The 27755-nt window shown below is 42.3% G+C and overlaps 1 protein-coding gene across 1 annotated transcript in view; it reads right to left on the minus strand.

Moving 5' to 3' along the window:
- Nucleotides 1–12580: 12580 nt before the first annotated feature.
- The window catches only part of LOC310989792 (protein NLRC3-like), a gene marked incomplete at both ends in the record, with an annotated part of 103873 nt that continues 88698 nt past the window's right edge, over nucleotides 12581–27755 (minus strand). The window contains 7 exons of the mRNA XM_083976941.1: nucleotides 12581–12626; nucleotides 13447–13620; nucleotides 14076–14249; nucleotides 16464–16637; nucleotides 17901–18074; nucleotides 23991–25639; nucleotides 25973–26241. Of these exons, the coding sequence (XP_083833067.1) occupies nucleotides 12581–12626; nucleotides 13447–13620; nucleotides 14076–14249; nucleotides 16464–16637; nucleotides 17901–18074; nucleotides 23991–25639; nucleotides 25973–26241 (2660 nt within the window). The remainder of the gene's footprint in view (nucleotides 12627–13446; nucleotides 13621–14075; nucleotides 14250–16463; nucleotides 16638–17900; nucleotides 18075–23990; nucleotides 25640–25972; nucleotides 26242–27755) is intronic.

Here is a 27755-nt window from a genome sequence, read left to right on the forward strand (position 1 = left end):
GTCATTAAGTAGCCGAATATCAGTTATTAATATGATGGTCTTACCCAAGATAAATTTTCTGTCCAGTATGTTGCCCTTACCTTCGCCGGTCCGCTATTGGGAAAGGACCCAGAGTCTTGTGGCAAAGTTTTTGTGGTCGGGAAAACGACCTAGAATTGGGGGTACGGTACTTCAGCAGGGCAAACAGCTAGGGGGATTTGGGTTGCCCAATTTTAATTTATACTATTTATCATTTATGTTCCGCCCTTTAAGAAACTGGTTCTTTCAAGATGTGAACCCTTCGTGGCTCCAGATGGAGCAGGATATTGTTTCTCCTTACAAATTGGAAGAATTAACCTTTTGTGGTCTACCCTCCAGATACTGTCAAACAAAATTTGGCCCTATAGTCGCCCATTCTATACGGATCTGGCGGGAAGTGGAGAAATTGGGTGGCTGGGAGATGCAGTGGCACACGCAGACACCAATTTTTAGAAATCAGCTGCTATGCTTGGAGAGGAAACCAATTATTTATTCCCCATGGTCTAACTCTGGTATTCGTATTTTATCTCATATTATAGACGACAGAGGACTTAGGTCATATGAAGATCTCAAGAGCTTATATAATCTACCCAGATCTTCCTTTTATTTTTATTTACAGTTGAGACATGCTATCTTAGCTCATGGAGTTCCATGTAACATGCCTCTTCTCGAACATCCCCTTCTCAAGCTTTTAGGCATGGAATCTAAATCCAGAGGTCTGGTATCCACTCTGTATCAAAAAATACAAGAAGCTAAAGGCCATACACTGGGGGTGACCAAAGTGTGGAATGTTGATTTGAAGGAATATAACCAAGTTATTGATTGGAAGAGAGTATGGGGAAACATTAAGATTACGTCACGGAATTTCAATTATCAAATGATTCATTATAAATTTATTCACAGATTTTATTTAACACCCAGGAAACGCTGCCAACTTCAACTTTGCTCCACTCCCACTTGCCCCTTGTGTAACCGTAACCAAATAGGAACTTATTGTCATATGATGTGGCAATGTCCGGAGGTGGAGTTTTTTTGGTTTCAAGTAGCATCCCTGATGGGAGATATAATTGGGATCAACATACCGTGTAATCCGATTGTTTTGCTGCTAAACGATGACTCTCAATTAGTACTTAAGTTTACTCAGAAGAAACTACTTTTCTTAGGCCTGACGGCAGCTAAGAAGATGTTAATACAGAAGTGGAAACCGCCACACACACTCGATATCTCTCGATGGACTGCCTTACTGTACGACATTACTTCTCTGGAGCTTTCGATTGCTCGATCGAATGGGGCTATAGCGAATAGCATCGAGGTCCTGTCTAAGGCATTGGAGAAGATTAGACTTAAGTTACATAGACAAAACTGGTTAGTCGATAGGGCTTAGTCCCCCATGTATGAACTATAAAAGTGTATGAAGATGTCTGGGTAAATTTGTGCATAGGGAATTGGGAGTTAAGGGGTACCTGTATGGTATGTTTGGTATGTATGTATGTTGAATATTTGGGGGATACTACTGGCAGTGTGAACTGATAAGATCACCCTTATCTCAGGATGGTCATTTTTATTTTTTATTTTTATTTTTTACTATTACTTAATTATTTATTTCCATTATTACTGGTGTACTCTTTGGACATTTGTTAGTAGAAGAGGAGAGGGACAAGGGGACTTGACATTTCTGTGTTAATTAATTGAACTGTATGTGATGTACTTCCCCCTTTAGGTTCAGAGACTAAATCCAGCAAGGGGAAGGGGAGGGGAGGGAAATAAGCCAGAGGGGTAGGGGTGGTATGGGTGGGATAAGGGTGGGACAATAGCCCACATGGTTATGACATACTCATTTTGTATATGATGTATGGTGGTATATGTACGATGTACGGTGGTATATATATATATGATTTAAGGTGGTGTATGTATATATGTCAATTAAGTAACTGTGAATTTGATTTAATGTGGGCATATTGTAAAACGGGCGGGGGGGATGAAATAATAAAAACTTGATCACAAAAAAAAAACTTTCCCATTAACTGCCTGTTAATACTGACTCTCTCGCACACACACACACACACACACAGAATATACAGTATGTTAACAGTTTTTTTTCTCATTTCGGCATGTTGTCCTAAAACTGTATATTTTTTAAAACCTGGTCTCAGTGTGGATAAATCTCCAAACGCCGCCTCAGAACCCCCCCCCCCCCCCCCGGATCTTTAGTGAAACGATGACGTCATTGCCTCAGCTCTCTAACCTGTAACCTGAGCCACACCGCTGGACATAGAAACAACAACAACAATGTTGGACTCAGTGGCGTGCACGGGGGGTTGAAAAATGCGTGCTAAAGTGCCCTCATGGCAGCCAAAATGTGTGCTAAAATACCCTCTAGGAGCCAAAACGCGTGCTAAAGTGCCCTCATGGCAGCCAAAACGTGTGTTTAAGTGTACTCATGGCAGCCAAAACGTTTGCTAAAGTGCCCCCAGAACATGTGCTAAAGTGCCCTCATGGCGGCCAAAACGCGTGCCAAAGTGCCCTCATGGGGGCCAAAACACGTGCTAAAGTGTCCTCATGGCAGCCAAAACATGTGCTAAAGTGCTCTCTAGGAGCCAAAACATGTGCTAAAGTGCCCTCTAGCAGCCAAAACATGTGCTAAAGTGCCCTCTTAAGTGGCAAGGACGCACTATATGTGCCCTTTTTTTCCTTTCGCCCCTGCCCTTGAAAAAGAAGAACGAATCAGAAACAGATGTTTTAGTAAAAGTCTTGGTGTAGACAGGGCCCAAATCAGACTGAGACAACAGGGAGTAGCTGTCCTCCTGCTGTCCCCCCTTTAGTCTCAGTGTCTCAGTGTGCACACAAGTTCACTCTGACTCTTCTTCCCTCCACACTTCACAGGGACTGAGACTCAGAGACTTAATAATAATAATAATAATAATAATAAAGTTGGTTTAACACTCACCTTATGCAGCATCACCGTTATTCCCTCTGACATCTTAAAATGGCGTCTGAAGTAAATAGTTTCACTTTCTATCTCCTCCCTCTGTGTGTTTACAGGAAACAGCTGACACTGTTACTGACAAGGAAAACTATTGTCTGAGAAAAAAGAAACAGATTTTACATTTTATAAATATTTGAAGTTACTGTTGAGTTGTACTTGTTGATTTTCAGAACAAGCAATAACTCTGTTTAACCCTTAAACAGGCAGGAGTGGAAAATAAGTTGCAAAAAATAATTTAATGTTATCACTCATCTCTTTAGGCCCTAAGAAAAATATTTCCACATTCAAAATATATATATATTCAATATTTTGGATTTTATGAGTTGTATTTCCCAGGATACGTTGCCTTATTAAGGTATAAAAAGAGCCCTAATGATAAACATATTAATGTTCATTTTGATGAAGATAAGTTATACATTGTTGTATTCCTTGGTCATTTACATTACACATAGCCCTTTTAAAGTTGATTTTATTCATTTTTTCCAATCCAATTTTGTAATCTCATAAGAAAGCGATCTCATAAAGAAGTGACACGCCACTGCTGCTACTCCTTAAAAATATCCTAGTGGAAACACTGTTGTAGTGAAGACAGGCAACAAACTTTGTTTTAAAGTCTGCATAAGGGAGAAATTTAAAAATAATAATAAAATAAAATTTACCTCTAGAGAGACAGAATTTTTTGTTTGTATTTCGCACCAATCTTAAATTAACTCATAATAACATTTTATTCTAACGTTTTGCACATGGGAATGGCAGTAGATGGCAAAATACTTGTTTGTTTTGTGCACATAGTTAGGAAAAGACTGAAAAACAAAAAGACTTACTTACTTACTACTCTTACACCGCCCCCGGAACGCCTATATACAACTATATATGGTCAGCACGTGCATATTTAATTAGCCATGTGCTCTCTGTGGTGCAGCAACAAGTGACAACAAAGTGACAACGAAGACAACGGGCGGAGGGCGGGGGAAAAAAGCGGAACTTCTCCGAAAGCAGATACACGGCGATATCGGGCAATAAATCAGTCAGAAAAATGATCTTGCATTTTAATAAGCTACAATAAAAACAAAAACCTCCCAAATCTCAACAAAAGGGAGCAGAAAGAAGAAGAATCTTATGTAATCTACCCCTTTATCCCAGAAAACCTTTTTTTTTTTTTTTTTACCTAGATGTTAAAACAATGTAAAGCAGGACGATAGTTACCATTACTTTGCACGCCTTTCCACTATTCAGTTACAGCTCTACTGGACTCGGTTTAGGTCATTTTCCATTACAGCTGAGTCCTTCACAGTTCCTCCTCAGGGCCGCGTTGTCTCACTCTTTATTCTCTCCTCTCGTCAGCTCCAAACTCACGTGCACCTCGTTAACTCAGGTGACCGATTAATAACAGTCTCAGTAGCTGCAGATCAGTGTGCGCTGCTGTCGATGTGTTTTTAAACTTGGATGGTTTGATCCTTGTCGGACGTCACACATAGCCTAATCAAAAAAGCAAAATCCTCAATCCGCTCTGTTTATCAATTAGCCTAGTTTTATTATAGAGCGGGTTGGATTGCCAGCATCAACTGTCAACCACTAGCCTACCACTAGCCTACTTACTTCAAAAAATCCTACTGTGCTCTTCTAAATGTACTCCGCTCCTCTCTCCCTCTCACACTGCAGTTCTCTGACTCAGCAACGGCGTCGCCAATTCCTCCTGTTCCTCAAAAAAGGCGTAAATCACTAGCCTAGAAATCTAGACGCACCCTAGCGGCAGCAAATGTATTTGCTCCGCAGGTGGGTCTAGAAACGAGCCATAGGAACTTTTTGAGTCTCGAACACCGTTTGTGTTCACCAATCACAGCGCTCTATCTGTTTAGAGAGTCATTGGGCGGGCTTAACGCCATGACGACGTACATTTTAATTGGCTTGTCAGGCTAACGTCATCCTGCTCTTTGCTCTGATTGGTCGTAGCGCTACCCTATTGGTGCAGAGACAGTTTGAAAGACAGCCTTCATCCCGCCCCCTGGATTGAGCCGAGGTCTACCGGTCGTTTCCAGACTAGACATTTTAATGATATAGTCTGGCTTGTCAGGCTAGTAAATCACGGTACGCCAGGGTCAAAATGGGTGTAAATGTCCGCACTTTTTCCCGTCAGGTTTTGGCTTGATAGATCCCAAATTTGGCGGAGGAAAGTGCGTACGCACAAAACGGGGGGGAAAGGGTGTAAAAAAAAAAGGTGTATCCACAATGATAAATGAGGCCCCTGAACTCATGCATTAAATTAATTGAAATTAACTTAATTTAGGTTAAAGTTTTTTTTTTTTACAACAATTTCACAACAAAACAAGTCATGGACCCAGCTCAAAGTGGTTTATACAATAAAATAAACAACAGTCAACATCCCCTGTCATTCAATATTCGCACTTAGTCACACGCACACATAGCCTCATAAACCAGCCTCTCGCGGAAATGCATTTCATTTCATTTCTCGGGAGAGTCTGGCCTCATCCCCCCTCTAAGCGTTTGGAGTGGACGGGAGCTGGGCGGGAGTAGTAGCAAAGACGGTTTAATATCTTTGGTAGTAGCGTTGACAGACAACCCCATTCAGCCAATCAGCAAGTTGGTGTAGTGACGGGGCTTTGCACCAGTCGGTCCTTGATTGGTCAACGTGCTGTGTCAATCAAGGCGGCGACGCTGACTGGCTCGGCCTTCTGAGGGTTTCAGGCCAAACGCTTACAGCGGCAATGAGGCCAGACTCTGCCTCGGAATGAAATGAAATGCATTTCCGCGAGAGGCTGGTTTACGAGGCTAACGCACACACACACACACACACACACACACACACACACAAATGTACTACATGTTAAACGTAAAAGTTAACTAAAACATTACAGTAATTCCTTTAGGGTTTGATACAATACTTACCTGAAAAACACAGGAAAGAAACAGTGACACAGCCAGACATGCCCCACTACAATCCCTGGTCTAATTCTGCCCCCTAGTGCCCAAACAAGAGAACTCCGCCTACTGGAATCACCTCTAGGTCAACAAACCATATCATACAGACATAAATAGGCTTGTCTCCAAAAAAATATAATAAAATTCAGTTATATTAATACATTATGAGTTACATTTGGATAATTTATCTCCACAAATGAGGGCACACATCAGTGCAAACCTAAGCCGGTCTCTGGACTCTGGGTCTGTTGGTCCTGCTCTGCCTGTGTGAACCAGTTCTCGAGCTGCTTTGGCTCTAACATCCTGCTCCCTGTTTCTAGTTTGGATAAACTTTCCCTGAACACACACTTCACACTGTGGGATAGGTTTGTCTCTGGTCATTTTTAGCCAGAGCAATTATTATTAATTCATATTTGAAAATACACTTGAAATAAATAGTTTCATATTTTACACAAAAGCACTCAAAATAAACACACACATTTAAAAATGATAAAGTCGGTCAAATAGCAGAGTCAAGTCGAGGTGCACGGTAGCCAGTGAAATGCTTCATCCACTTCCTGAGTGAAGACCAGCTGGTCAGGTGAGGAAAGGTGAGTTTTAATATGTAGTCAGCTGACTGATGTTTCCGTTAACCATGATGATAGTTTTTGCCGTTGTAAACTGCGTCGGTCCATGCTACTAATACAATTCGCTCGCTGCAATGCTTATTACTTCAAGTTAAAATCCTATTGGGTTAGCCTAACAGTGTTAATGGTCGTGAGTGAGAATATCTTATACTGCTGAGCAGCAGACTTTTTTTTTTTTTTTCTTTCTTTTTTTGGCTTTTTGCCTTTATTTCATAGCACACAGTAGAGAAAGACAGGAAAGGGGGAGGCAGAGAGAGGGGGAATGACATGTAGGAAAGGGCCGCCCGATGCGGGATCTGAACCGGGGCCACCTGCGGCGAGGACTGTAGCCTTTACATGGGGCGGCCACTCTACCCACTGCGCCACGCACCGCCCCGCAGCAGACATTTTCTGACTACATGCTTTGTAAAAGAAACTGTTATTCAATGTGTTCTGAAATACTTTGTGTAAATTACTGCAGCTGGCTGTGGGTTAACACGTGTTCATATTAAATATTTACTGTTAATGCTGGTATTTGTGTAGCTGATTAAAGTTAAATGATGTCCTGAAGGTTCATAGTCTTTGTAATTCATTAGAGTTTAACCGTATATTTAAAGGTGCACCACCGGTAAGTTTCGTGTTTGTTATTCGTCTTGTTGCAAACAACGCAGTTGCTTTCAACAAAAGATATTTATTAACTTAAAGGTTCGGTGTGTAATAATTGGCAAGATTTATTGGCAAAATCTGAATATACTACCCATGAATATATTTGTATAAGTGTATAATCGCTATAAAATAAAATGTGTTTGGTTTTCGAAACCTTATAATTCGTTTTTGTTTTTATTGTAGCTTATTAAAATGCAAGATCATTTTTCTGACAGATTTATTGCCCGATATCGCCGTGTATCTGCTTTCGGAGAAGTTCCGCTTTTTTCCCCCGCCCTCCGCCCGTTGTCTTTGTTGTCACTTTGTTGTCACTTTGTAGCCGCTCCACAGAGCGCACATGGCTAATTAAATATGCACGTGCTGACCATATATAGTTGTATATAGGCGTTCCGGGCAGGGCCGGCTCTAGCCATTTTGGTGCCCTAGGCGAGATTACTCTCAGGCGCCCCCGCCCCCCCCCCCCCCCCCAACAATGATCATAATGATCATAACGATAACATAGCAGTGTATCTCTATGTCCCCTCTGACCCTGAGATACACAACTTGCACAACAATCAGTAAAATTGCAGGTAGATGTTTGTGTTAAAGCTCCATACAGTATAAAGGTAGATGTCCATGTGTAGTGTGATTATAAAGCAGCTCTAGGTTCTATATTAATACTTTGAAAGTATCAAAGCCTCAGTCCACAGAGAAATGCACACAGCCTGTATTCAGAAACTGAGCTTTAAAACCAGCCGTCAGGACTTCCTGTCACTTTGTGATGTCACAACAAAGCCCCGCCCCCTCACCACCTGGACCCACCGTCCAACAACTTGCAGGATTTGGTTTCTCTGAGTGTTTTATTCTGAAATCTGCTGCTCTGTTACAGCCTCTCTCTCTCTCCCTGACAGGAAACAGAGACAGAGGATCTTGTTCAGTAACAGAGCAGCTTTCAGCCCGTCAGAGAGATGTGTGACCAGCTCGTGGGTCACATCATCATTCCAGAGAATAAACTCAGTGCACACGAAGCAAAATGGGAGTAAACAACTAGAAAATTCCCTCCCAGAAATTTTGAGAGGGCCACAATGAATAGTGATTGATCAAAAATTATAATAACCATCAAAATTAATTAATACAGAAATAGAAGACTTGTGTCTACGCAGCCGACTGACTAATCTACTGAAACACATGAATATGGTCTACTTGTTAATGGTGTTTTTTTTTTGTACTTCTCTTTTAAGGGGAGGATGGATCTCCCAGTTTCTTTGTGCTTGTTGCAAAGACAATAAAGACATCCTATTCTATTCTATATTTTAAAGCTTAAACTGAGTCTCTAGGTGAAAGTATGCCGGAGCAGTAGAGACGTTTGAAAAAGTCCAATCATTTGTTAGTTTTTTCACCTCCCATTCATTTTCTATGTTGCAGTTTTTTCTGTAGAGAAAAGTAATGGCACACTGATCCCTATAGAACTGCACGTTTTGATTAATAATTTGACGAGTCGTGAACCGAACATTGACCTGTGACCTTGATACACAGTCAGAGGTCACAGGTCAAACTCTGAGCCTGACCAGAAACCAGACGTCTCCTCTTCCTCAAGCACATTTCTGAAATATTATCAGAGGAAGAGTCCAGCTGATCTCTGACCTGCAGTCTTTATCTTTATTATCAGTTATTGATTAACACTGATCTTGCTGATGATCAGATATTGCCTTTGTCTGTAATTACTACTGACTAGTTAATAATTATCTTCAGTCATCGTCCTGCTGTGAACCCAGAGAGAGGAAACGTCCTGGTTTCTGATATTAGACCATGTTCATTATTAGATCAATATATTATTGAATTATTATCTTTACAACACCACAGAAAAAGTATGTGAACACAACATGATGCACATTTGATTCAGGCTTTTTGTCGTTGCAACAATAAACAAAGCAAATACATCATGTTTATTTCAGACTTTAATCTGATGGTGAAGAAACACATGAGATTTTGGTAACACTTTCTATGAAGACCACCTCTATAGTGCATTATGAGCACATTCATAGTGCATTATAATGCTCATCATAATCAGTCATAATGCACTATGACTACACTCATAAACACACATAAAGCTTTATGATGCACTATATCAACAGTTATAAATCTAGTTTATAATGATTTATAAATCCAAGGGCCTTACGAGTGCTCTTGACTGGTTATAAACTACAGACTGACTGATGGGGCTTATAATACATTATACCCCTCTATACACACACCTAACAATCAACTGTTATAAGGACTCATAGGATGCTATAATATTCCATGAAGGATCATAAGTTATCAATGTATGCTTTAAGTAAAGTGAAGTTTATATGGATGCATCTATAATGCAGCATACCTCACCATAATGTTTCATTGTTGGTGTTAAGTAAAGTGTAACACATGTGCATGCATTTAAAAGAATCTATGATGCATCCTAAGTCATTATGTCAGATACCAAAGTATAATTACATTAAGATTTGTCTGCTTAGGAATATGACATTAAAGCCGGGTTTCAACTTCCTTGAAATGACAATAAATCATCCAGAGATGAATATCAAAGCTTTTGCACTCTATACATTGATCATGAGATTATGGTAAATCTGTAAAAGAAATACAACAATTTATTCACAGTAACTTTTTTTTATTATCACCTTTTTCAGCGATAACAATCATGGTCTAAGTTATGTATTAATTGGAATATGAAAGTTACTGCATAAAAAACTTAACTGCCATTTTATGTTCAACCTAAAAAGTTGGAGGTCAAATGTGAATATAGAATAATAAACAAACAGTTGGTCTAATCTCTCATCAGAGGAGGCTGGGCAGGAGATGGTTTCCTGGTTTCAGTATGACAGTATGATGTTAGCCATGCTGACCGTAGCTCTGGTCTCAGGCTTGCACCGGACCGGGATAAATACGGTTTAGCATCTAATGACCAGAGTGTCATGTTAGCAGAACAATCAACCGGTAGGATCGGTCTATATATAATATACTGCAAACTCCCCATGTTTATCCATCAACTTGTTATCTTGCTGGTATCATACTGTACTGATGCACAATATATAGGTGGGGGGTTGTCATTTACTGCTGACAGTCATGCGCCTCTCCATTCATGTTTAAACTTAAAGCAGATATCAGTGGAATGTTTTTGTTAATATAAGTCCTAAATAGTCCTATTTTCCGTCAGCAATCACTTACATGAAGTATTTCAGCCTAAACACGAGTCTCTCCGTCACTCTGCTCTGCTGTAACCCGAGGAGAAAATTTTCCTTGTGGGATACAAGTGTTATCCAATGAGGAGAGAGAACGGCATGAAGGGCTGTGTGTGCAGCCAAGGGATGCGCGTGAATGTGGTGACGTAGCACGAGGACCAATTGATGCCTGACAAGGGCGGGGGCTGCTAACTCATGGTGCGTTCAAAGAAACTCGTACTTTGTGTTTTTCCTTCCTGTGAAGTCATACCAGTTCGATCTGGTACGAGTTCACGGGTCGGAAGTTACGAGTGGCCGTTATAGGGAACTTTCACAGACAACAGGATGGTAAAAACACGAGCTACGGGTTACCTGGAACGCTACCAAGTCGTAGTTGTGACTTGAAGCTGTAACTTACGGTTTCAAAAGCCTGCCTTGAACGCAGCATTAGCCGAAACGGCCGTGAAGCTGATATCTGCTTTAAGTTTTTGTGTTTTACTGTAATTCTAAGGAGCCACACTGAAAACTGAGTGACCGGTGCCAACAGAAGAAGGACATCATGGAGCTGTGATGATGATGAAACCAGGAAACCATCTCCTGCCCAGCCTCCTCTGATGAGAGATTAGACCAACTGTTGGTTTATTATTCTATATTCACATTTGACCTCCAACTTTTTAGGTTGAACATAAAATGGCAGTTAAGTTTTTTATGCAGTAACTTTCATATTCCAATTAATACATAACTTAGACCATGATTGTTATCGTTGAAAAAGGTGATAATAAAAAAAAGTTACTGTGAATAAATTGTTGTATTTCTTTTACAGATTTACCATAATCTCATGATCAATGTATAGAGTGCAAAAGCTTTGATATTCATCTCTGGATGATTTATTGTCATTTCAAGGAAGTTGAAACCCGGCTTTAATGTCATATTCCTAAGCAGACAAATCTTAATGTAATTATACTTTGGTATCTGACATAATGACTTAGGATGCATCATAGATTCTTTTAAATGCATGCACATGTGTTACACTTTACCTAACACCAACAATGAAACATTATGGTGAGGTATGCTGCATTATAGATGCATCCATATAAACTTCACTTTACTTAAAGCATACATTGATAACTTATGATCCTTCATGGAATATTATAGCATCCTATGAGTCCTTATAACAGTTGATTGTTAGGTGTGTGTATAGAGGGGTATAATGTATTATAAGCCCCATCAGTCAGTCTGTAGTTTATAACCAGTCAAGAGCACTCGTAAGGCCCTTGGATTTATAAATCATTATAAACTAGATTTACAACTGTTGATATAGTGCATCATAAAGCTTTATGTGTGTTTATGAGTGTAGTCATAGTGCATTATGACTGATTATGATGAGCATTATAATGCACTATGAATGTGCTCATAATGCACTATAGAGGTGGTCTTCATAGAAAGTGTTACCGAGATTTTTAATGCTGCCCACTGGTGGTTCAAAGAGGAAATACATCTATCTATTCTCTTCTATCTATCTATCTATCTATCTATCTATCTATCTATCTATCTATCTATCTATCTATCTATCTATCTATCTATCTATCTATCTATCTATCTATCTATCTATCTGTGGGCCAGAGTCACATTTGAACCAATACATGTGATTAACAGACCATAATAAGATATGATACGATATGAGACTTTTATTGATCCCACGTGAGGGAAATTTACTTGTAACAGAATCAGAATAAGTACAAGAAGTAATAAGAAGTTTATAAAACAAATGTAAAAAATAAAATATAGCTACATCATCATTTATCATAATATAAAATAAACAGTGTTTACGAACACAGCGCCCTATGCAGGTGAATCTGGGAACTACAGCGTCCTGTGAGGGACAAACAGTCCTAACGGCCACACAGAGAAACAGAAGGTGAAACAGCGCCACCTAATGACTGCAACAGGTTAACTGCCTCACGTTAATATGTTAACTGTCGTCATAGCAACCTGATCTGAACCTCCACCATGTCAGTTCCTACACACACACACACACACACACACACACACACACACACACACACACACACACACACACACACACACACACACACACACACACACACACACACACACACACACACACACACACACACACACACACACACACACACACACACACAGAGTCCTCTTCACCAGTCTGATTCACAGTCTGATTCCAATTCTGAAGGTTCCCAGCTGTGAAGAGAAGCAGAGGACAGAGGTGATTGATCAGTAATTGATCAGTGATCGTCTCTCTCTGCTCTGATTGGCTGACTGTTGTCTCTCTGTTCTGATTGGATGACTGTTGTCTCTCTCTGCTCTGATTGGCTGACTGTTGTCTCTCTCTGTTCTGATTGGATGACTGTTGTCTCTCTTTGCTCTGATTGGCTGACTATTGTCTCTCTGCTCTGATTGGCTGACTGTTGTCTCTCTGCTCTGATTGGCTGACTGTTGTCTCTCTGCTGTGATTGGCTGACTGTTGTCTCTCTGCTCTGATTGGCTGACTGTTGTCTCTCTCTGCTCTGATTGGCTGACTGTTGTCTCTCTACTCTGATTAATGTTGTCTCTCTCTGCTCTGATTGGCTGACTGTTGTCTCTCTACTCTGATTAATGTTGTCTCTCTCTGCTCTGATTGGCTGACTGTTGTCTCTCTCTGCTCTGATTGGCTGACTGTTGTCTCTCTACTCTGATTAATGTTGTCTGTCTCTGCTCTGATTGGCTGACTGTTGTCTCTCTCTACTCTGATTAATGTTGTCTGTCTCTGCTCTGATTGGCTGACTGTTGTCTCTCTCTACTCTGATTGGCTGACTGTTGTCTCTCTCTCTCTGCTCTGATTGGCTGACTGTTGTCTCTCTCTGCTCTGATTGGCTGACTGTTGTCTCTCTCTCTCTGCTCTGATTGGCTGACTGTTGTCTCTCTCTCTCTGATTGGCTGACTGTTGTCTCTGTTATTGTCTCACTGACTTTAGTACAATAGTGCTGAAAGCAGCACAGACTGACTCCGCCCCCCTACTGACCTCACAGTCTCCAGTCTACAGTCTGGACTCTTCACAAGATCATCCAGATCCTTCACGTCTGAAGACTTCAGGTAGTTCCAGCTCAGGTCCAGGTGTCTCAGGTGGGAGGGGTTGGACTTCAGAGCTGAGACCAGAGAAGAACAGCTGATCTCTGACAAACTGCAGCCCCTCAATCTGAATAAAGAATAAAAGAAGAAGATTAATTCATTGATGATCAGAAAGAAGAGTTTTTTCTTCAACAGGTGAATTTCAGTGTCTTTGTCCAAACATGAGTTGTGAGGATCTTGTGCACATTGTTGTGATAGAGATGAAGTGAGTTGATGAGCTGATACTGGACATTTTCTCTAGAGTTTCTAGAAAACATGAGTCGTCTGACTGAGAGAAATACGAGTGTGTGTGAAGGTTGAACTGAAGTGAACAGACATTATTCATGACCACTGAGTGAAATGAGCTGAAACTGAAGAATCATTCTCACACAACAACAACTGCAAATATTCAACAACCACTATTTCAAATGTCATTAATCAATTCAATCAAAGTCAATGATTCATGTTCTGAGTGAAGATCAATCAGGTTCAGTTGTGGATCAAAGATCTAAGATCTACAACAGTAACAGTCAGTGAACTGACCTCAGAGTCACCAGTCTACAGTCTGGACTCTCCAGAAAACCACTCAGAACCTTCACTCCTGAATCCTGCAGCCTGTTGTAGCTCAGGTCCAGTTCTCTCAGGTGGGAGGGGTTGGACTTCAGAGCTGAGACCAGAGAAGAACATCTGATCTTTGACAAACTGCAGCTCCACAATCTGAATAAAGAATAAAAGAAGAAGATAAATTCATGGATAACTGATCAGATGATGATTCTCTGTTATTATTATTTTTATTATATTTTTATCTTATTTTTAGGCGTGTCCTCCACTAAGGATTTTCATAGTTGAATCTGATTTGTCAGATTTTAGTCGACTAATCGTAGAATCATGTTGTTTTTCCTCATTGATTCATGATCTCATTCATGTCTTTTTCAGGAGAAAAGAGTTAAAACAGCTGAATAAACTAATTCTTCAGTTGGCATCAGATAACAGGACGTTCTCCATCCGTCCTTTTCCTGATCTCACTCATTAAGCTGCGATGACATCATCATCTCTCTTTCAGGGACGAGTACGAGTGTGTGCTGTGAATTAACGAGTGTTTGTGGAGAATGAAAACGTGAAGTCTCGTTGTGAGGACAAGATATGAGCATCAGTGCTGGTTCAGACGGTTCAGAGATCGAGGGTCACAGGGCCATGGTGTGTGTGTGTGTGCGTGCGTGTGTGTGCTGCACAATAGACAGAGAACGCGTCCGTCCCTTAGTTTAATATTGTAAATAAAACTTTAAGCCTGAATGTAGAGAGAGAAAGAGACGGTCACGGTGCTCAATCACTCACTGTGTGATGTTCGTATCTAAACCATCTCTCCTATTTTATAAGAAAACAGATAAATTATATGTAAAACCAGATGTTCAGCAGCAGGAAGCTCCTCTATATATTCACAATGGTACAATCTTTTCTTCATAACCACATTTTGAGACGATTCGACTGCGAGGTTGTTCGTCCAATCAGAGCTCTCTGAATCGAATCGTGTAATAGTCGACTATTGGAGGTCACCCCTATTAATAGCTTTATTGATCAACTCGTATCAGGGTTAAATCAATAAACTAACAGCACAGGGGTCAATGACGTGATGAAACCCAGTGTCAAGTGGTGTAACTTTGATTTTTGATCAAAATCTGAATAAAGAGGAAAATAAATCTGGACTCAAATGAGGAATTAATACAACTCTGTGTTTCTGGACTCATTTTACATCATTTGTCACAGATTAGAAGAAGAGTTTTTTTTTATTTTTAGGACATGTCCTGCTTAACTCATTGAGTGCCGCGCTCCTTTCCAAAGTTTTAGTCAAGTGTACCGGCAATTTAGACCATTTTTGACTTTTTATGTAGAGCCACAGTGTATTCTATATTATTGCCACCAACACATACTGTGGCTCAATTGAAAGGTTTACCTTAATGCTTCAAGTGGCCACAAACCGTTTGTTTCTACGTGCCTCTGTTCCTGAGAAAAGTCAAGCTAAACATGGCTGGGTTTCACCAAAATCCCTCCTTTTTTTCTAGAAAAGGAGATAGAGCGTCTTTTATGAAAGGTGCTCTGTTTGTGACTGTCGCTCTTCTCACACTCGCATTTCTGGATCAAAGGGCTCGTATAAGATAAATATATACAACAATGGTTGTTCTATTCACAAAACCACCAGCGGGGGCGGGGGGGGCGCCACTAAACAACAATAACACAGACGCACCGTGCCGTGTCACAGCTTCTCCCCGCGGAACGTGAGGGTCAGTCGGCCACCGCGGCTCGGGAAGACCGGTCCCGCCGGTGGTCGCGGTCCTTCTGTGGTTCGGGTCGGTGATGCCGGTCTGCTTTGGCCCAGAGACCATCAGATTTTACCGCGGGAGGACTTTGGGGAGGACACGGTGTTGCTCCAGATGAAGACCGGGCGGACTGTCGGCTGAGAGCTTCCTGGTTCAGCTCCGAGCAGCTCGAGCAGCTGGAGCAGCAGCGCGGGTGAGAGCAGAGCAGCTGCGCTGCAGCAGCTGCTGCATCTGCATGCAGAACTCGTTTGCAGAAGCCGAGTTATGATAAAAACTTCCAGATCATGAGCTGTCATGTGACTTTGATCGTCATCTATTTCAGTTCTCCTCGTCGTAGAGTCCCCAAATTTACATATAATGTGTATTAAAGTGTCTATTTTCATAATTTAAAAAAAAAGCAAAAAACGTAAAATTACGTTTTCGGCACTCAACGCATGGGAACGAAAAACGAGAAATTACGTGGTTGGCACTCAATGAGTTAAGATGCATTAAAATCTAAATATAGAAACACAGAAAAAAATCTATTTCTATTTAATGTTTTCAGAAGAAAGTATATTTTTATAAATTCACTTTAATCCACTGTAGGTGGATCAGATACAACAGTCAGTGAACTGACCTCAGAGTCTCCAGTCTACAGTCTGGACTCTCCAGAAAACCACTCAGATCCTTCACTCCTGAATCCTGCAGGTGGTTTCCACTCAGGTCCAGTTCTCTGAGGTGGGAGGGGTTGGACTTCAGAGCTGAGACCAGAGAAGAACAGCTCATCTCTGACAAACTGCAGCGCTCCAATCTGAATAAAGAATAAAAGCAGTGAGTTGAGGACAAAGCTCCTTGTTGACAGCGTTCAGTGTCTCATCATCTGTTCAGAGCTGAAGAAGCTTCAGAAAGAACAAGTTTAGAAAATCAAAGTCCAACAGCTGAAGCAACAGGAAGCAGGTTAAACAGTGACAGAGAGAAAACAGCTCATTAAAGGACAATTCCGGGCAAATTCAACTCGTCTGTATTTTCCTAACATTTCAGGTCTAAAAGAAGGAATCTGAAGATTTTCAGTTTAATGTCTCCTGTTTTGCAGTAGTTGTGTCTGTCCCCGCATCGCCACGGCAGCGATGAATAGAGCGGATTTAATTTCCCCTGCTTAGGCTGTTTACATCCCTCAAAGCCACAGTGTCAGATGGCGACTCAAACATGCAGCCAGAAGTTTATTTACTTCAAGCAAGTCAAGAGTTGATATTCCTGTTTATGACACAAATGGGAGCTTCTGACTGCACGTGAACACACCAAGCGTCAACTTGGGTCTCAACTCCGCCAGACTTTGAATTAGATCTAGTTTTACAGACATGTCAGCTTGCTTGAAGTAAATAAAACTTCTGGGTGAACATGAAGCAACAACCTTCAGCCCATCTTGGTGAGCCTCCAAACAAACCAGCTGAGCCTCTGCAGCTGCTTCATGTCAGCAGCAACAAGACCAACACTAGCAGCTCTGCTCTCACCTGTCTCACCTTGATTCTCAGCATTCACACTCATTGACAGGAAGTGGCTGCAGTGTGTGCCGTGCTCTTCACTTCCTGCTTCACACTCCAGCCTCTCCCAGTCAGTTGAGCTACCAGGGAGCAGTCTTTAGCTGCCAACAGCTCCCTACAGCCAGCCTCCACTGGAGCGCAGCTTTCCAGCCTCCTCTGCCTCTGCTGCCAGCTCTGTGGATCTCAGCTGCTTCCTCTCATGCTTCCTCCCATGGTTCTGTCAGCTCCACAACATCCACCAGCTGCTGTGTTTCTGACCACAACTCAACATCTGCTCTCAGATCAGTGCTGCACGTTGGTTCAACAACAAGTGTCTGAGTTGAAAACAACAGTTGTAGAAGCTGAGCTCGTTCTCTGCTGCTCTGAATCACAAACACTACGACTGCTCTCACCTTCTTCTCTCTGGACTCATCTCAACTGTTTTCTCTCTTCAGCTTCTTGAGAAAAATCCTCACACACAAATCCTGACATGTATGAACCAATGAGAAGCTGAAGCTTCAAACAACTACAACAGCTCCAGTCAGTGAACTCACCTCAGAGTCTCCAGTCTACAGTTTGGACTCTCCAGTCCAGCACACAGAAGCTTCACTGATGAATCATCCAGCTCGTTGTAACTCAGGTCCAGGTGTCTCAGGTGGGAGGGGCTGGACTTCAGAGCTGAGGCAACAACTTCACAGTGACTCTCTGAGAGTCCACAACCAACAAGTCTGTGATTAGAGAAGAAACAAAATGTGTGAGAGTAAAACCAGACCATTTGTACTAAACACACACAACATGTCATCATGTGATCAACATGTGCTCTTCACACTCTGGTTCAGTTCATCTTCTCTCTTTGTGTTGGACATGAAACAATAATCCTCCTCAGGGCTGGGCTGGAAAAACCCATTCAGATTCAGATCCACCTCCTCTTGAACCATCCAACATCCATTCATCAAAGCCCAGATGGATGTTTAATCCAGGCTCCTGCGCCGACACAGGTAGATGTGGTCAGGTGAGCTCAGGTGTAGAGCTGCAGGTGTCACCTGAACAACGCTCACACACATTGATTTTCTGGTTGATGAGTAAAAAGAGAGAGAAGCTGCTTTGATCGTCTTTCAGTCTTCTGACAGTTTGTGTGTCTGTGCTGATGATGGACACACAAACATGACACAGTCTGTTACACTGGAGCTGCAGCTGCTTCGGCAGCAGGTGAAGCACAGGTGTGTTAGCGCAGTGATTCTCAAATGGGGGTACGCAGTGGTACTGCAGGGGGTACGTGAAAGGACGAGGAATAAAATGAAAAAAAAAATATATATATATATTTTTTTTTTAATTATACCAGAGACGTGACTTTGATTATGCATATATATTAAAAACATGTTTACACGTGAAATATCGCCTTATAAAAATCGGGAGTACTGAAGCAATCTGATGCATGTTGTGAACCACGATCAAGTGCGCATTTATCAACCACCGAAGAAGAAGAAAAAGAAAAAGACGAAGAAGAAAAAAAATAAAAAGTAGGCCTAAACAACTTGAATGAGAATGCAAAACCGTGGGTAAAATATGGAAAAGTGGCTTCTTAAACGAGGGTGTCAAAGAAATGATGAAGAAGAACCAGAAAAGAAGAAAAAAGGGGAATTACAGAAATGCCGCCAGTTCCGTGACGAGTACATCGGGATGGGGTTCACCTGCACATCACAGGATCCCCCGCTAGCGCAGTGTTTTTTATGCGGCGAGCTAAAGGCTAACAGCGCAATGAAGCCATCCCACCTTCAACGACATCTCCGGACTAGACACCAACCATACGTTGGTAACACAATTGACTTTTTTAAGAGAAAACTCAGTGAATTTAAGTCATCACAAGAGAAAATGCAAAAGGCTACAACAACATCAACAAAAGCGCTGGAAGCATCATATTCAGTGTCGTTACTTTTGGCAAAAGCCAAAAAAACATTCAGTCTTGCTGAAGAACTTATTGTCCCAGCAGCGGCTGTGCTTGCAGAGACTATGGTGGACAAAGCAGCGGCTGCAAAGGTCAGGACTGTACCGCTGTCAAATGATACGGTTTCGCGGAGAATTGACAAGATGGGGACAGATATCGTGGCGCAAGTTGTGGAGAAGCTCAGAGCTGGTGAGTTTTCATTGCAGCTCGATGAGTCAACCGATATCACCGGACAGGCACAGCTCGTTGCTTTCGCAAGATATGTTGACAATGATGACATCCAAGAACACATTATTTTCTGCAAACAACTAGAAGGGACAACAACTGGTCAGGACATTTTTAACATTGTTAATTCTTTCTTTTTGGACAACGGAATTGACTGGAAGTCCTGCATCAGTGTGTGTACAGATGCAGCAGCAGCGATGACAGGCCGTGTCAAAGGACTCATCGCACACATAAAGAAGGAGAACCCTGATGTGATATGGACACACTGTGTTATCCACAGAGAAGCCCTGGCTTCAAAGAAGATGAGCCCAGAGCTTCATTGTGTTTTGAATGACGCCGTCAAGGTGATCAACTTTATTAAATCCAGGCCGCTAAATTCACGCCTGTTCCGGAGATTATGTGAAAACATGGGAGCAGAACATACGCAGCTCATCCTACACACAGAAGTACGCTGGCTGTCCAGAGGCAAGGTGCTGAACAGGCTGTTTGAACTACGGAATGAGGTATGTTGCTTTTTGTCAGAGAACGCGTCTCCTCTTGCCGCCTTGTTTGATGACACCCAGTGGCTTGCAAAGCTTGCATACCTCGTGGACATTTTCGCAAAATTTAATGAACTGAATGTCAGTCTGCAAGGCAGGGACAGTACGGTTTTAAAACTATATGACCGAGTCAGTGGCTTTCTCAAGAAAGCAGCACTATGGAAGAGATGTTGTGCAAAAGGTGACTTCAGCTGTTTTCCTCAGTTTGATGGCTTCATCTCCAATGAGCAGACACAGAGAGAGGCAATCAAAGTCGTTGTGGATGGCCACTTGACTAAGGTAATTGCCAACTTCAAAACATACTTCCCTGACCTAAAAGAGAAGGCAGAACAGCTAGACTGGGTTCGAAACCCATTTACAGTGTCTGAAAGAAACTCTGGTTTGCTACCTGTTCACGTGAGGGGGGAACTAGTGGACGTGTCCACAGACCGTGGACTGCAGGATAAATTTAAGCACAGTTCACTAACTGAGTTTTGGGTGTCTGTGAGGAGGGAGCACCCCGAGTTAGGAAAAAGAGCTCTGGGACAGTTGCTCCAGTTTGGATCTACATACCTATGTGAGGCTTCATTCTCAGCAATGACACAGATAAAAACAAAACAAAGAAATAGACTCTGCCAAGGGCTTGAAAATAGCCTAATAACAGCTGTGGCTTCTCTGCCACCGAGAATCTCAAAACTCATGGAAGAAGCACAAGGCCATGTGTCACACTAAAATGGACTGTAGTGGACTGTGAATCTGCACACTGTAAATGAACTGCAAATAGTTTTAAACATAAAACTGAGTTGTTACTACTGTAATTGGAAACAATAGTTATTGTTATTATTTTATTGTTACTCTTAAACTGACTGACTTTTTGTGAATCTAATGATCTGCAGTGTTAATCCAAATGAAGTTTTAAAAAAATCCTGACTATTAGAACTGTTATTGAATACAAAGCTATACTGATTTGCTGATATGTTGTGTGAATGATCTGCAAAGTGTTAATGAAGTAAAAAAAACAAAAAAAAAAAACCTGACTATTACAACTGTTATTGAATAGAAAGCTATACTGATTTGCTGTTATGTTGTGTGAATCTAATGATATGCAAAGTGTTAAGTTAAAAAAAACCTGACTATTACAACTGTTGTTGAGTAGTAGAAAGCTATACTGATTTGCTGTTATGTTGTGTGAATCTAATGATATGCAAAGTGTTAAGTTAAAAAAAACCTGACTATTACAACTGTTGTTGAGTAGTAGAAAGCTATACTGATTTGCTGTTATGCTGTTTTGTTTGTAACACAATGACATCAAAACGTATATGTTCACAGAAAAATAAATCTGCTGAGGGCAATAACTTCAATCCTTTCACTCCATTTTTATTTGTAATGTTACATTCTTAAAAGGTCAGTTATTATTCATTGCTAGCTATGATTTTCTCTTGCCGTTTTCTAAGCAAAAATATTGTAGTAAAGTAAAGGGGGTACTTGGATTCAGATATCAGGGAAAGGGGGTACTCAAGCCAAAAAAGTTTGAGAACCACTGTGTTAGCGTACACAAACACACAACACTAGCAGCACACACACAGCAGCCTCTAGACTCCAAGGTAACAAGTGTCCAGTCAGGTAGAAACTGTGTGGAGCTGAATGGAAGCAGACCTATGTGCAGGATGTGAAGAAGCAGCTGTGACTGTTGACACACAGTGGAGCTGCTGCTGCTGCTACATCTGCTATCTGTTGCCATGACGACTCCACTGTTACTCATGTTCAATAGAAAGATATCACGTGACGTCACACAGCGTTTGCAGCCGGTCACAGCGCCATCTTGGGTACCGACTTCCAAAGGCAGTCTATGGGCTGTGACCTAATACATCCATGGCTGTGACATCAAATCTCACAAAAATAGTGGATAAACCTTTTTTTATTACATGGCTCTATTGAATGTCGTATTCCGATAATTTATTGATATTTCTGATATTTATTTACATATGAAGAGTTCTTTTGCAAAAGCAGATAAGTGCCATTTTGAAAAAAATGAGCTGAGGCTTTGTAATTATTCTTTGCTAATTATTCTTTTCAATCAAACTTTATTTTTTTTAGATATGTCTGTTTTGTTACATCTCAAAGTCACTCAACTTTGGTTTGACTGATATCACCTTATGTAAATTAAAAACTAAAAATGAAGATTCTGGAATTTTTTAAAAACGGAGTTATCTGCTTTTGCAAATGAACTCTTCATATTGATTTTGCATTTAACAGTCTGTTATTCCTGTTTAACAGATCGTTGCTAAGTAAAATACACTAGGTAGGGACGCCGCTCTGATCAGCGCAGCACAGAAAAGAGAAACTATGCAGGATATTTACTTTCTGTTTCATTTTTTACCGTCATTAAACAGCTTGGGAGACATGTACGCCAAGGGAGGCTGCCTCACTCTACTGAGTGTGAGCGGCACGTACGTTCACGTTGCTTTCGTGAATTGTAAACAAACAGACGCCCCCTCGGTTTTAGCTTCCAGCAGTTTAGCAGCTAATTCAACAGCAGTGATGGATAACTGTACCGGAGAGGCTCAACATGAGCTTCATTTGAGGAATAAACAGCTGCTTTTACCTGACGGGAGACCGACGCCTGAGCTACGGTAGCTAACAGCTAGCAGCTAACAGCTAGCAACTTTTACCTACTTTTCCTCTCTCCCTCCCTCCCTCCCCCCTTTCTTATCGCACACACACGGCCCAGGTTGTCTGTCATATCTGTTGTAAACCTTGTAACAGCTTGTTGAGTACAGTTAACACTATTGTTGCCTCGGTTTGAGTGTGGATTAATTGTTAACGGTTTGTGATAACGTAACTGTATAGATGGCGTGGATTGTGATGAGAAGGTGTTGCACATATTTTAAGACTTATCTGTGCAAACCATTGTGCAAAACCTGTTTGTTGTGACTTTTTGCGTGATAAGATGATTTGCCGAATTCTTCTTCCATTCCTGCAGCCTGTTGTCTCAATGTTAACAATGGCAAAATGTCGAGATATTGTATTACTTTATGAAAATAAATGTCTGTGAGTTAAAAATAAGTGGGCTACGCATTTCTGATTTGATTTGGCTTTTTGTGTATTTGGAGGAGAGACAGTGAGAGCGAGAGAGAGAGAGAGAGAGAGAGGTCCGCTGGGTGAGCTAGATTAACTTTTAACGAGAGAGAGACCGGCGCACCGCGCTGTCAAAGCTCGTCTCAGCAGAAATGGTGTGTGCTTTCAAGGCAAGGCCATCAAAATGAGAAATATCCATATCCAAACTACATCAGGCAGCAGTCTTCTGGTCAGAGAGGATGTGGCTGCACTGAGCTGAATAGAGGTTAACTCAGTGTTCGGTACCCAGCATGGCGGCGGCCAGGTGGAACGCATCGTGACGTCACCCTACTGATAAGTATCAATAGAAAGTGCATTAATGGAACGGCTTTGGCTCCATTCATCATGTCAACATTCATGGTTTTAATAATGCAACAATTTACAGCATCAGTTCTCTGAGCGTCTCATTCATGTCCAAGTCAAACTGGAGTTGGGACTGAAATCTAAAACACAATCATGATGTTGAATCAGGAATCAAAGTGAATCAGAGATCAGATGGATTCAGGTGATCAGTGATCAATACCCAGCCCTAACCCTCATCACTCTGTCAGACCTGCACATTGTTCATGTTCGTCTTTGTTGGACTTTAATCTTCAGGTTGAAGCTCAAACTGAAACATCTGCATGTTTAAAACTCACAGTGTTAAAACATCTGGAGCAAAAACACAACTGACCTGAAACTGGAGAAACGTCAAACTGAGACTGTGTGTGTGTGTGTGTGTGTGTGTGTGTGTGTGTGTGTGTGTGTGTGTGTGTGTGTGTGTGTGTGTGTGTGTGTGTGTGTGTGTGTGTGTGTGTGTGTGTGTGTGTGTGTGTGTTATTGATCATGTCTGGACTCACTCAGCCTTCCTGCAGTTCCTCACAGCTGGGATCAGTCTCCGTCGTCCCTGATATGATGTCTTGTACTTCTCCAGGTCCAACTCATCCAGAACCTGCTCTGACATCTGCAGCATGTAGGCCAGAGCTGAACACTGGATCTCAGAGAGTTCCTTCTCTGATCTGTTCTCTGACTCCAGGAACTGTTGGATCTCCTGATGAACTGAATGGTCCTCCATCTCCGTCAGACAGTGGAAGATGTTGATGCTTCTGTCAGGAGAGATTTCATCACTCTTCATCTTCTTGAGGTTGTTGATGGTTCTCTGGATGGTTTCTGGTCTGTTCTTTCTCTGACCCAGCAGACCTCCTAACAGCCTCTGGTTGGACTCCAGAGAGAGGCCATGAAGGAAGCGAACAAACAGGTCCAGGTGACCGTTTCTACTGCCGAGGGATTTCTGCATGGCTCTCTGCAGGAAGTCATCCAGGGTTAAAGCATCATGTTGTTCTCCGAGGGAGTGCAGGGAGTCATCCAGAGGTGAAGGACCTCTTGCATTAAGTCCAAAAAAATTCAGAATCTTCTCAGACAAAGACTTCTGTTTTGGTTTCGTCTCTGTCTCTTCGTAGTCTTCTCCCAGGAACTTCTCCAGGACCTGTGTGTTCCTGTTAGTGAAACAGTGGAACATGTAGACTGCAGCCAGAAACTCCTGAACACTCAGATGAACAAAGCAGTAGACTGTTTTCTGGAAGATCACACTCTCTCTTTTGAAGATCTCAGTACAGAGTCCTGAGTTCACCAAGGCCTCTGTGACATCCAGACCACACTGCTCCAGGTCTTCTTGGTAGAACATGATGTTTCCTTCCTCCAGCTGTTCAAACGCCAGCCTCCCCAGCTTCAGAAGAACTTCCCTGTCGGCCTCCGTCAGCTCCTGTGGACTCGTCTCATGTCCTTCACCGTACTTGTTCTTCTTCCTCTTTGTCTGGACCAGCAGGAAGTGTGAGAACAGGTCCGTCGTGGTCTTGGGCAGCTCTCCTCTCTGGTCTGTGGTCAACATGTGCTCCAGAACTGTAGCACTGATCCAGCAGAAGACTGGGACTTGACACATGATGTGGAGGGTCCTGGACGTCTTGATGTGTGAGATGATTCTTCTGAACAGATCTTCATCACTGGACCTCCTCCTGAAGTACTCCTCCATCTGGGCGTCAGTGAAGCCTCGGACCTCTGTTACCCTGTCGACACATGTAGGAGGGATCTGATTGGCTGCTGCAGGTCTGGAGGTGATCCAGACCAGAGCCGAGGGAAGCAGATTCCCCTGGATGAGGTTTGTCAGCAGCACGTTGACTGATGACGTCTGTGTGACATCAGACACAACCTCCCTGTTGTTGAAGTCCAGTGACAGTCGGCTTTCATCCAGGCCGTCAAAGATGAAGAGAAGTTTACAGACAGCCAGCTGCTCTGCTGTGACCTTCTGTAATGTTGGATGGAAAACATGGAGCAGCCTGAGAAGACTCAACCGCTGATCTCTGATCAGGTTCAGCTCCCTGAACGAAAGCAGAACCAGCAGACTGACATCTTGGTTCTCCAAGCCCTCGGCCCAGTCCAGAGTGAACTTCTGCACCGAGAAGGTTTTTCCAACGCCAGCGACGCCGTTGGTCAGAACCACTCTGATGGGTTTCTGTTGGGCAGGTGAGACCGTAGAGACGTCCTCTCTCTGTTGGACAGGTGAGACTATAGAGACGTCCTCTCTCTGTTGGACAGGTGAGACCGTAGAGACGTCCTCTCTCTGTTGGACAGGTGAGACCGTAGAGACGTCCTCTCTCTGTTGGACAGGTGAGACCGTAGAGACGTCCTCTCTCTGTTGGACAGGTGAGACCGTAGAGACGTCCTCTCTCTGTTGGACAGGTGAGACCGTAGAGACGTCCTCTCTCTGATGGACAGGTGAGACCGTAGAGACATCCTCTTTCTGTTGGACAGGTGAGACCGTAGAGACGTCCTCTCTCTGTTGGACAGGTAAGTCTTTAAAGATGTTGTTGCACTTGATTGTAGTGTCATGGAGGATCTTCTTCTTGGACGTTGTCTCCAGCTGTCTCACCTCATGTTGGGTATTAACCTCTTCACTCTGTCCCTCTGTGATGTAGAGCTCAGTGTAGATCCTGTTGAGGAGGGTTCCACTTCCTGTTCCACTTCCTGTTCTCTCAGTTCCTTCAGTCACTCGTTCACATCTGCTCCTCAGACTGATCTTATGTTGATCTAAAACCTCCTGCAGACCACGATCTGCTGAGAGAGAAGAGACAGAGTCAGACTGAAGACAGAGAGTCTGACAATCTGATCAGATTATTTTCATCAGCTACAGAAAAACTACAGACAACAAAGAGAAGGTTTGAATCATCATCTTAAATGTCAGTGCTGTGTGATGGAACAAAGACTCTGGAGAAAACAACAGGTCCTGGTTTCACTAATGACCACATCAGCAGACAGATGTTCAGTCTCACTTTGTCCACAGCTGCTCTGATTGGCTGTCTGCAGCTCACCTCTGGTTCTGGGTCTTTTTCCATGATCCTTCAGGACGTCAGAGACACCACTCCTCTTCCTCCTGTCAAGACATTTCTGGATCAACAACATGTCACAGCTCCACATCTGACCTCTGATTGGTTAACCACCTCAAGGGGCGGAGCTTCAGGAAGCAGAGGAGCAGAGAGAGAGAAAGTAGAGGAAGACGAGTGAAGAGAGACGAGCTGAATGAAGACCTGGTCCTGAACTGGTCTGGTTTCTGTCTCTGTTGACCTTAAATCTGGACTCTAAAACAAACTCCCTGTTAGTTTGAGTCTCTTCAGTTCTGCGTCGTCTCGTCTGGTTTTTACTCCAAATGTGTGAAATGACTGAGAAGCTGTTGGTGGTGTTTTCCTCTTTCAGACACTGATCATGTGTTTGATGTTGGTTCTGGACTGAGTCCTATCAGCTCTTTAACTAATGAGCTCCTCATCCAGACGCTGCTGTGTGGCTCTAATGAACCTGTGTTGGAGCTCTGGTCCAGTGTGAGGAGACTGAAGCTGACAACAGAAGCTTCAGCAGCTCCACCTGAGCTTCACTACATGTTGTGGAGAAGCTCAGTCACAGACAGGAAACACTGATCACTCCTGTCTAGTCCCTGACTTTTCAAAATAAAAGTCTCTGTGTATCTGTGTAATCTCTACTGTGACTTCAGTTTAAAGGCTCAGACGTGTGGATCATTAAAGTGTCTCCTCCAACATGGAGACACTGTGTCTCCTCTCTGTCCCTCTGTTCACTGTTGTTGTGTTGTTTTGAGTGTTTTTTTAAGACATTTACGCCGGTGTCAGCTCCCTCGCTGCTCAAATCAACCGCTGCCATTTGAAAAGTAGTGACGTGCTTCCACTATGTAACTAGGATGGCAGCCGTTGAGGGTGGAAAGTGTCCAGCTATCCACATTCAGATTCAGCTTTATTTGTCCTTTACAAGGAAACTTGTTTTCACCTCCCCGTACGAAACACACAACCTCAAGATACATAAATACATACATTACATCACCCACCCATACACATCAAACAGAAACACACATTTAGTGACCACACTCAATTTTCTGGCTGTTTGAGTGCGCATAATGCACTACATTTTCGCACATTGCTCAGTGTAAACCCACTTATGTACTCAAAATATTAAGTGTGTGCAGAAGTGTGCGATTTGGGACACACTAATATACAGTAACAGTCACCTGTTACCGTTACCGTAGCGACAAGCTAACTGTAACAGTTGGATATTTACTTTAATATAAT

This window comes from Trachurus trachurus (genome assembly GCF_905171665.1).
Source record: "Trachurus trachurus genome assembly, chromosome: 8".
Taxonomy (NCBI): domain Eukaryota; kingdom Metazoa; phylum Chordata; class Actinopteri; order Carangiformes; family Carangidae; genus Trachurus; species Trachurus trachurus.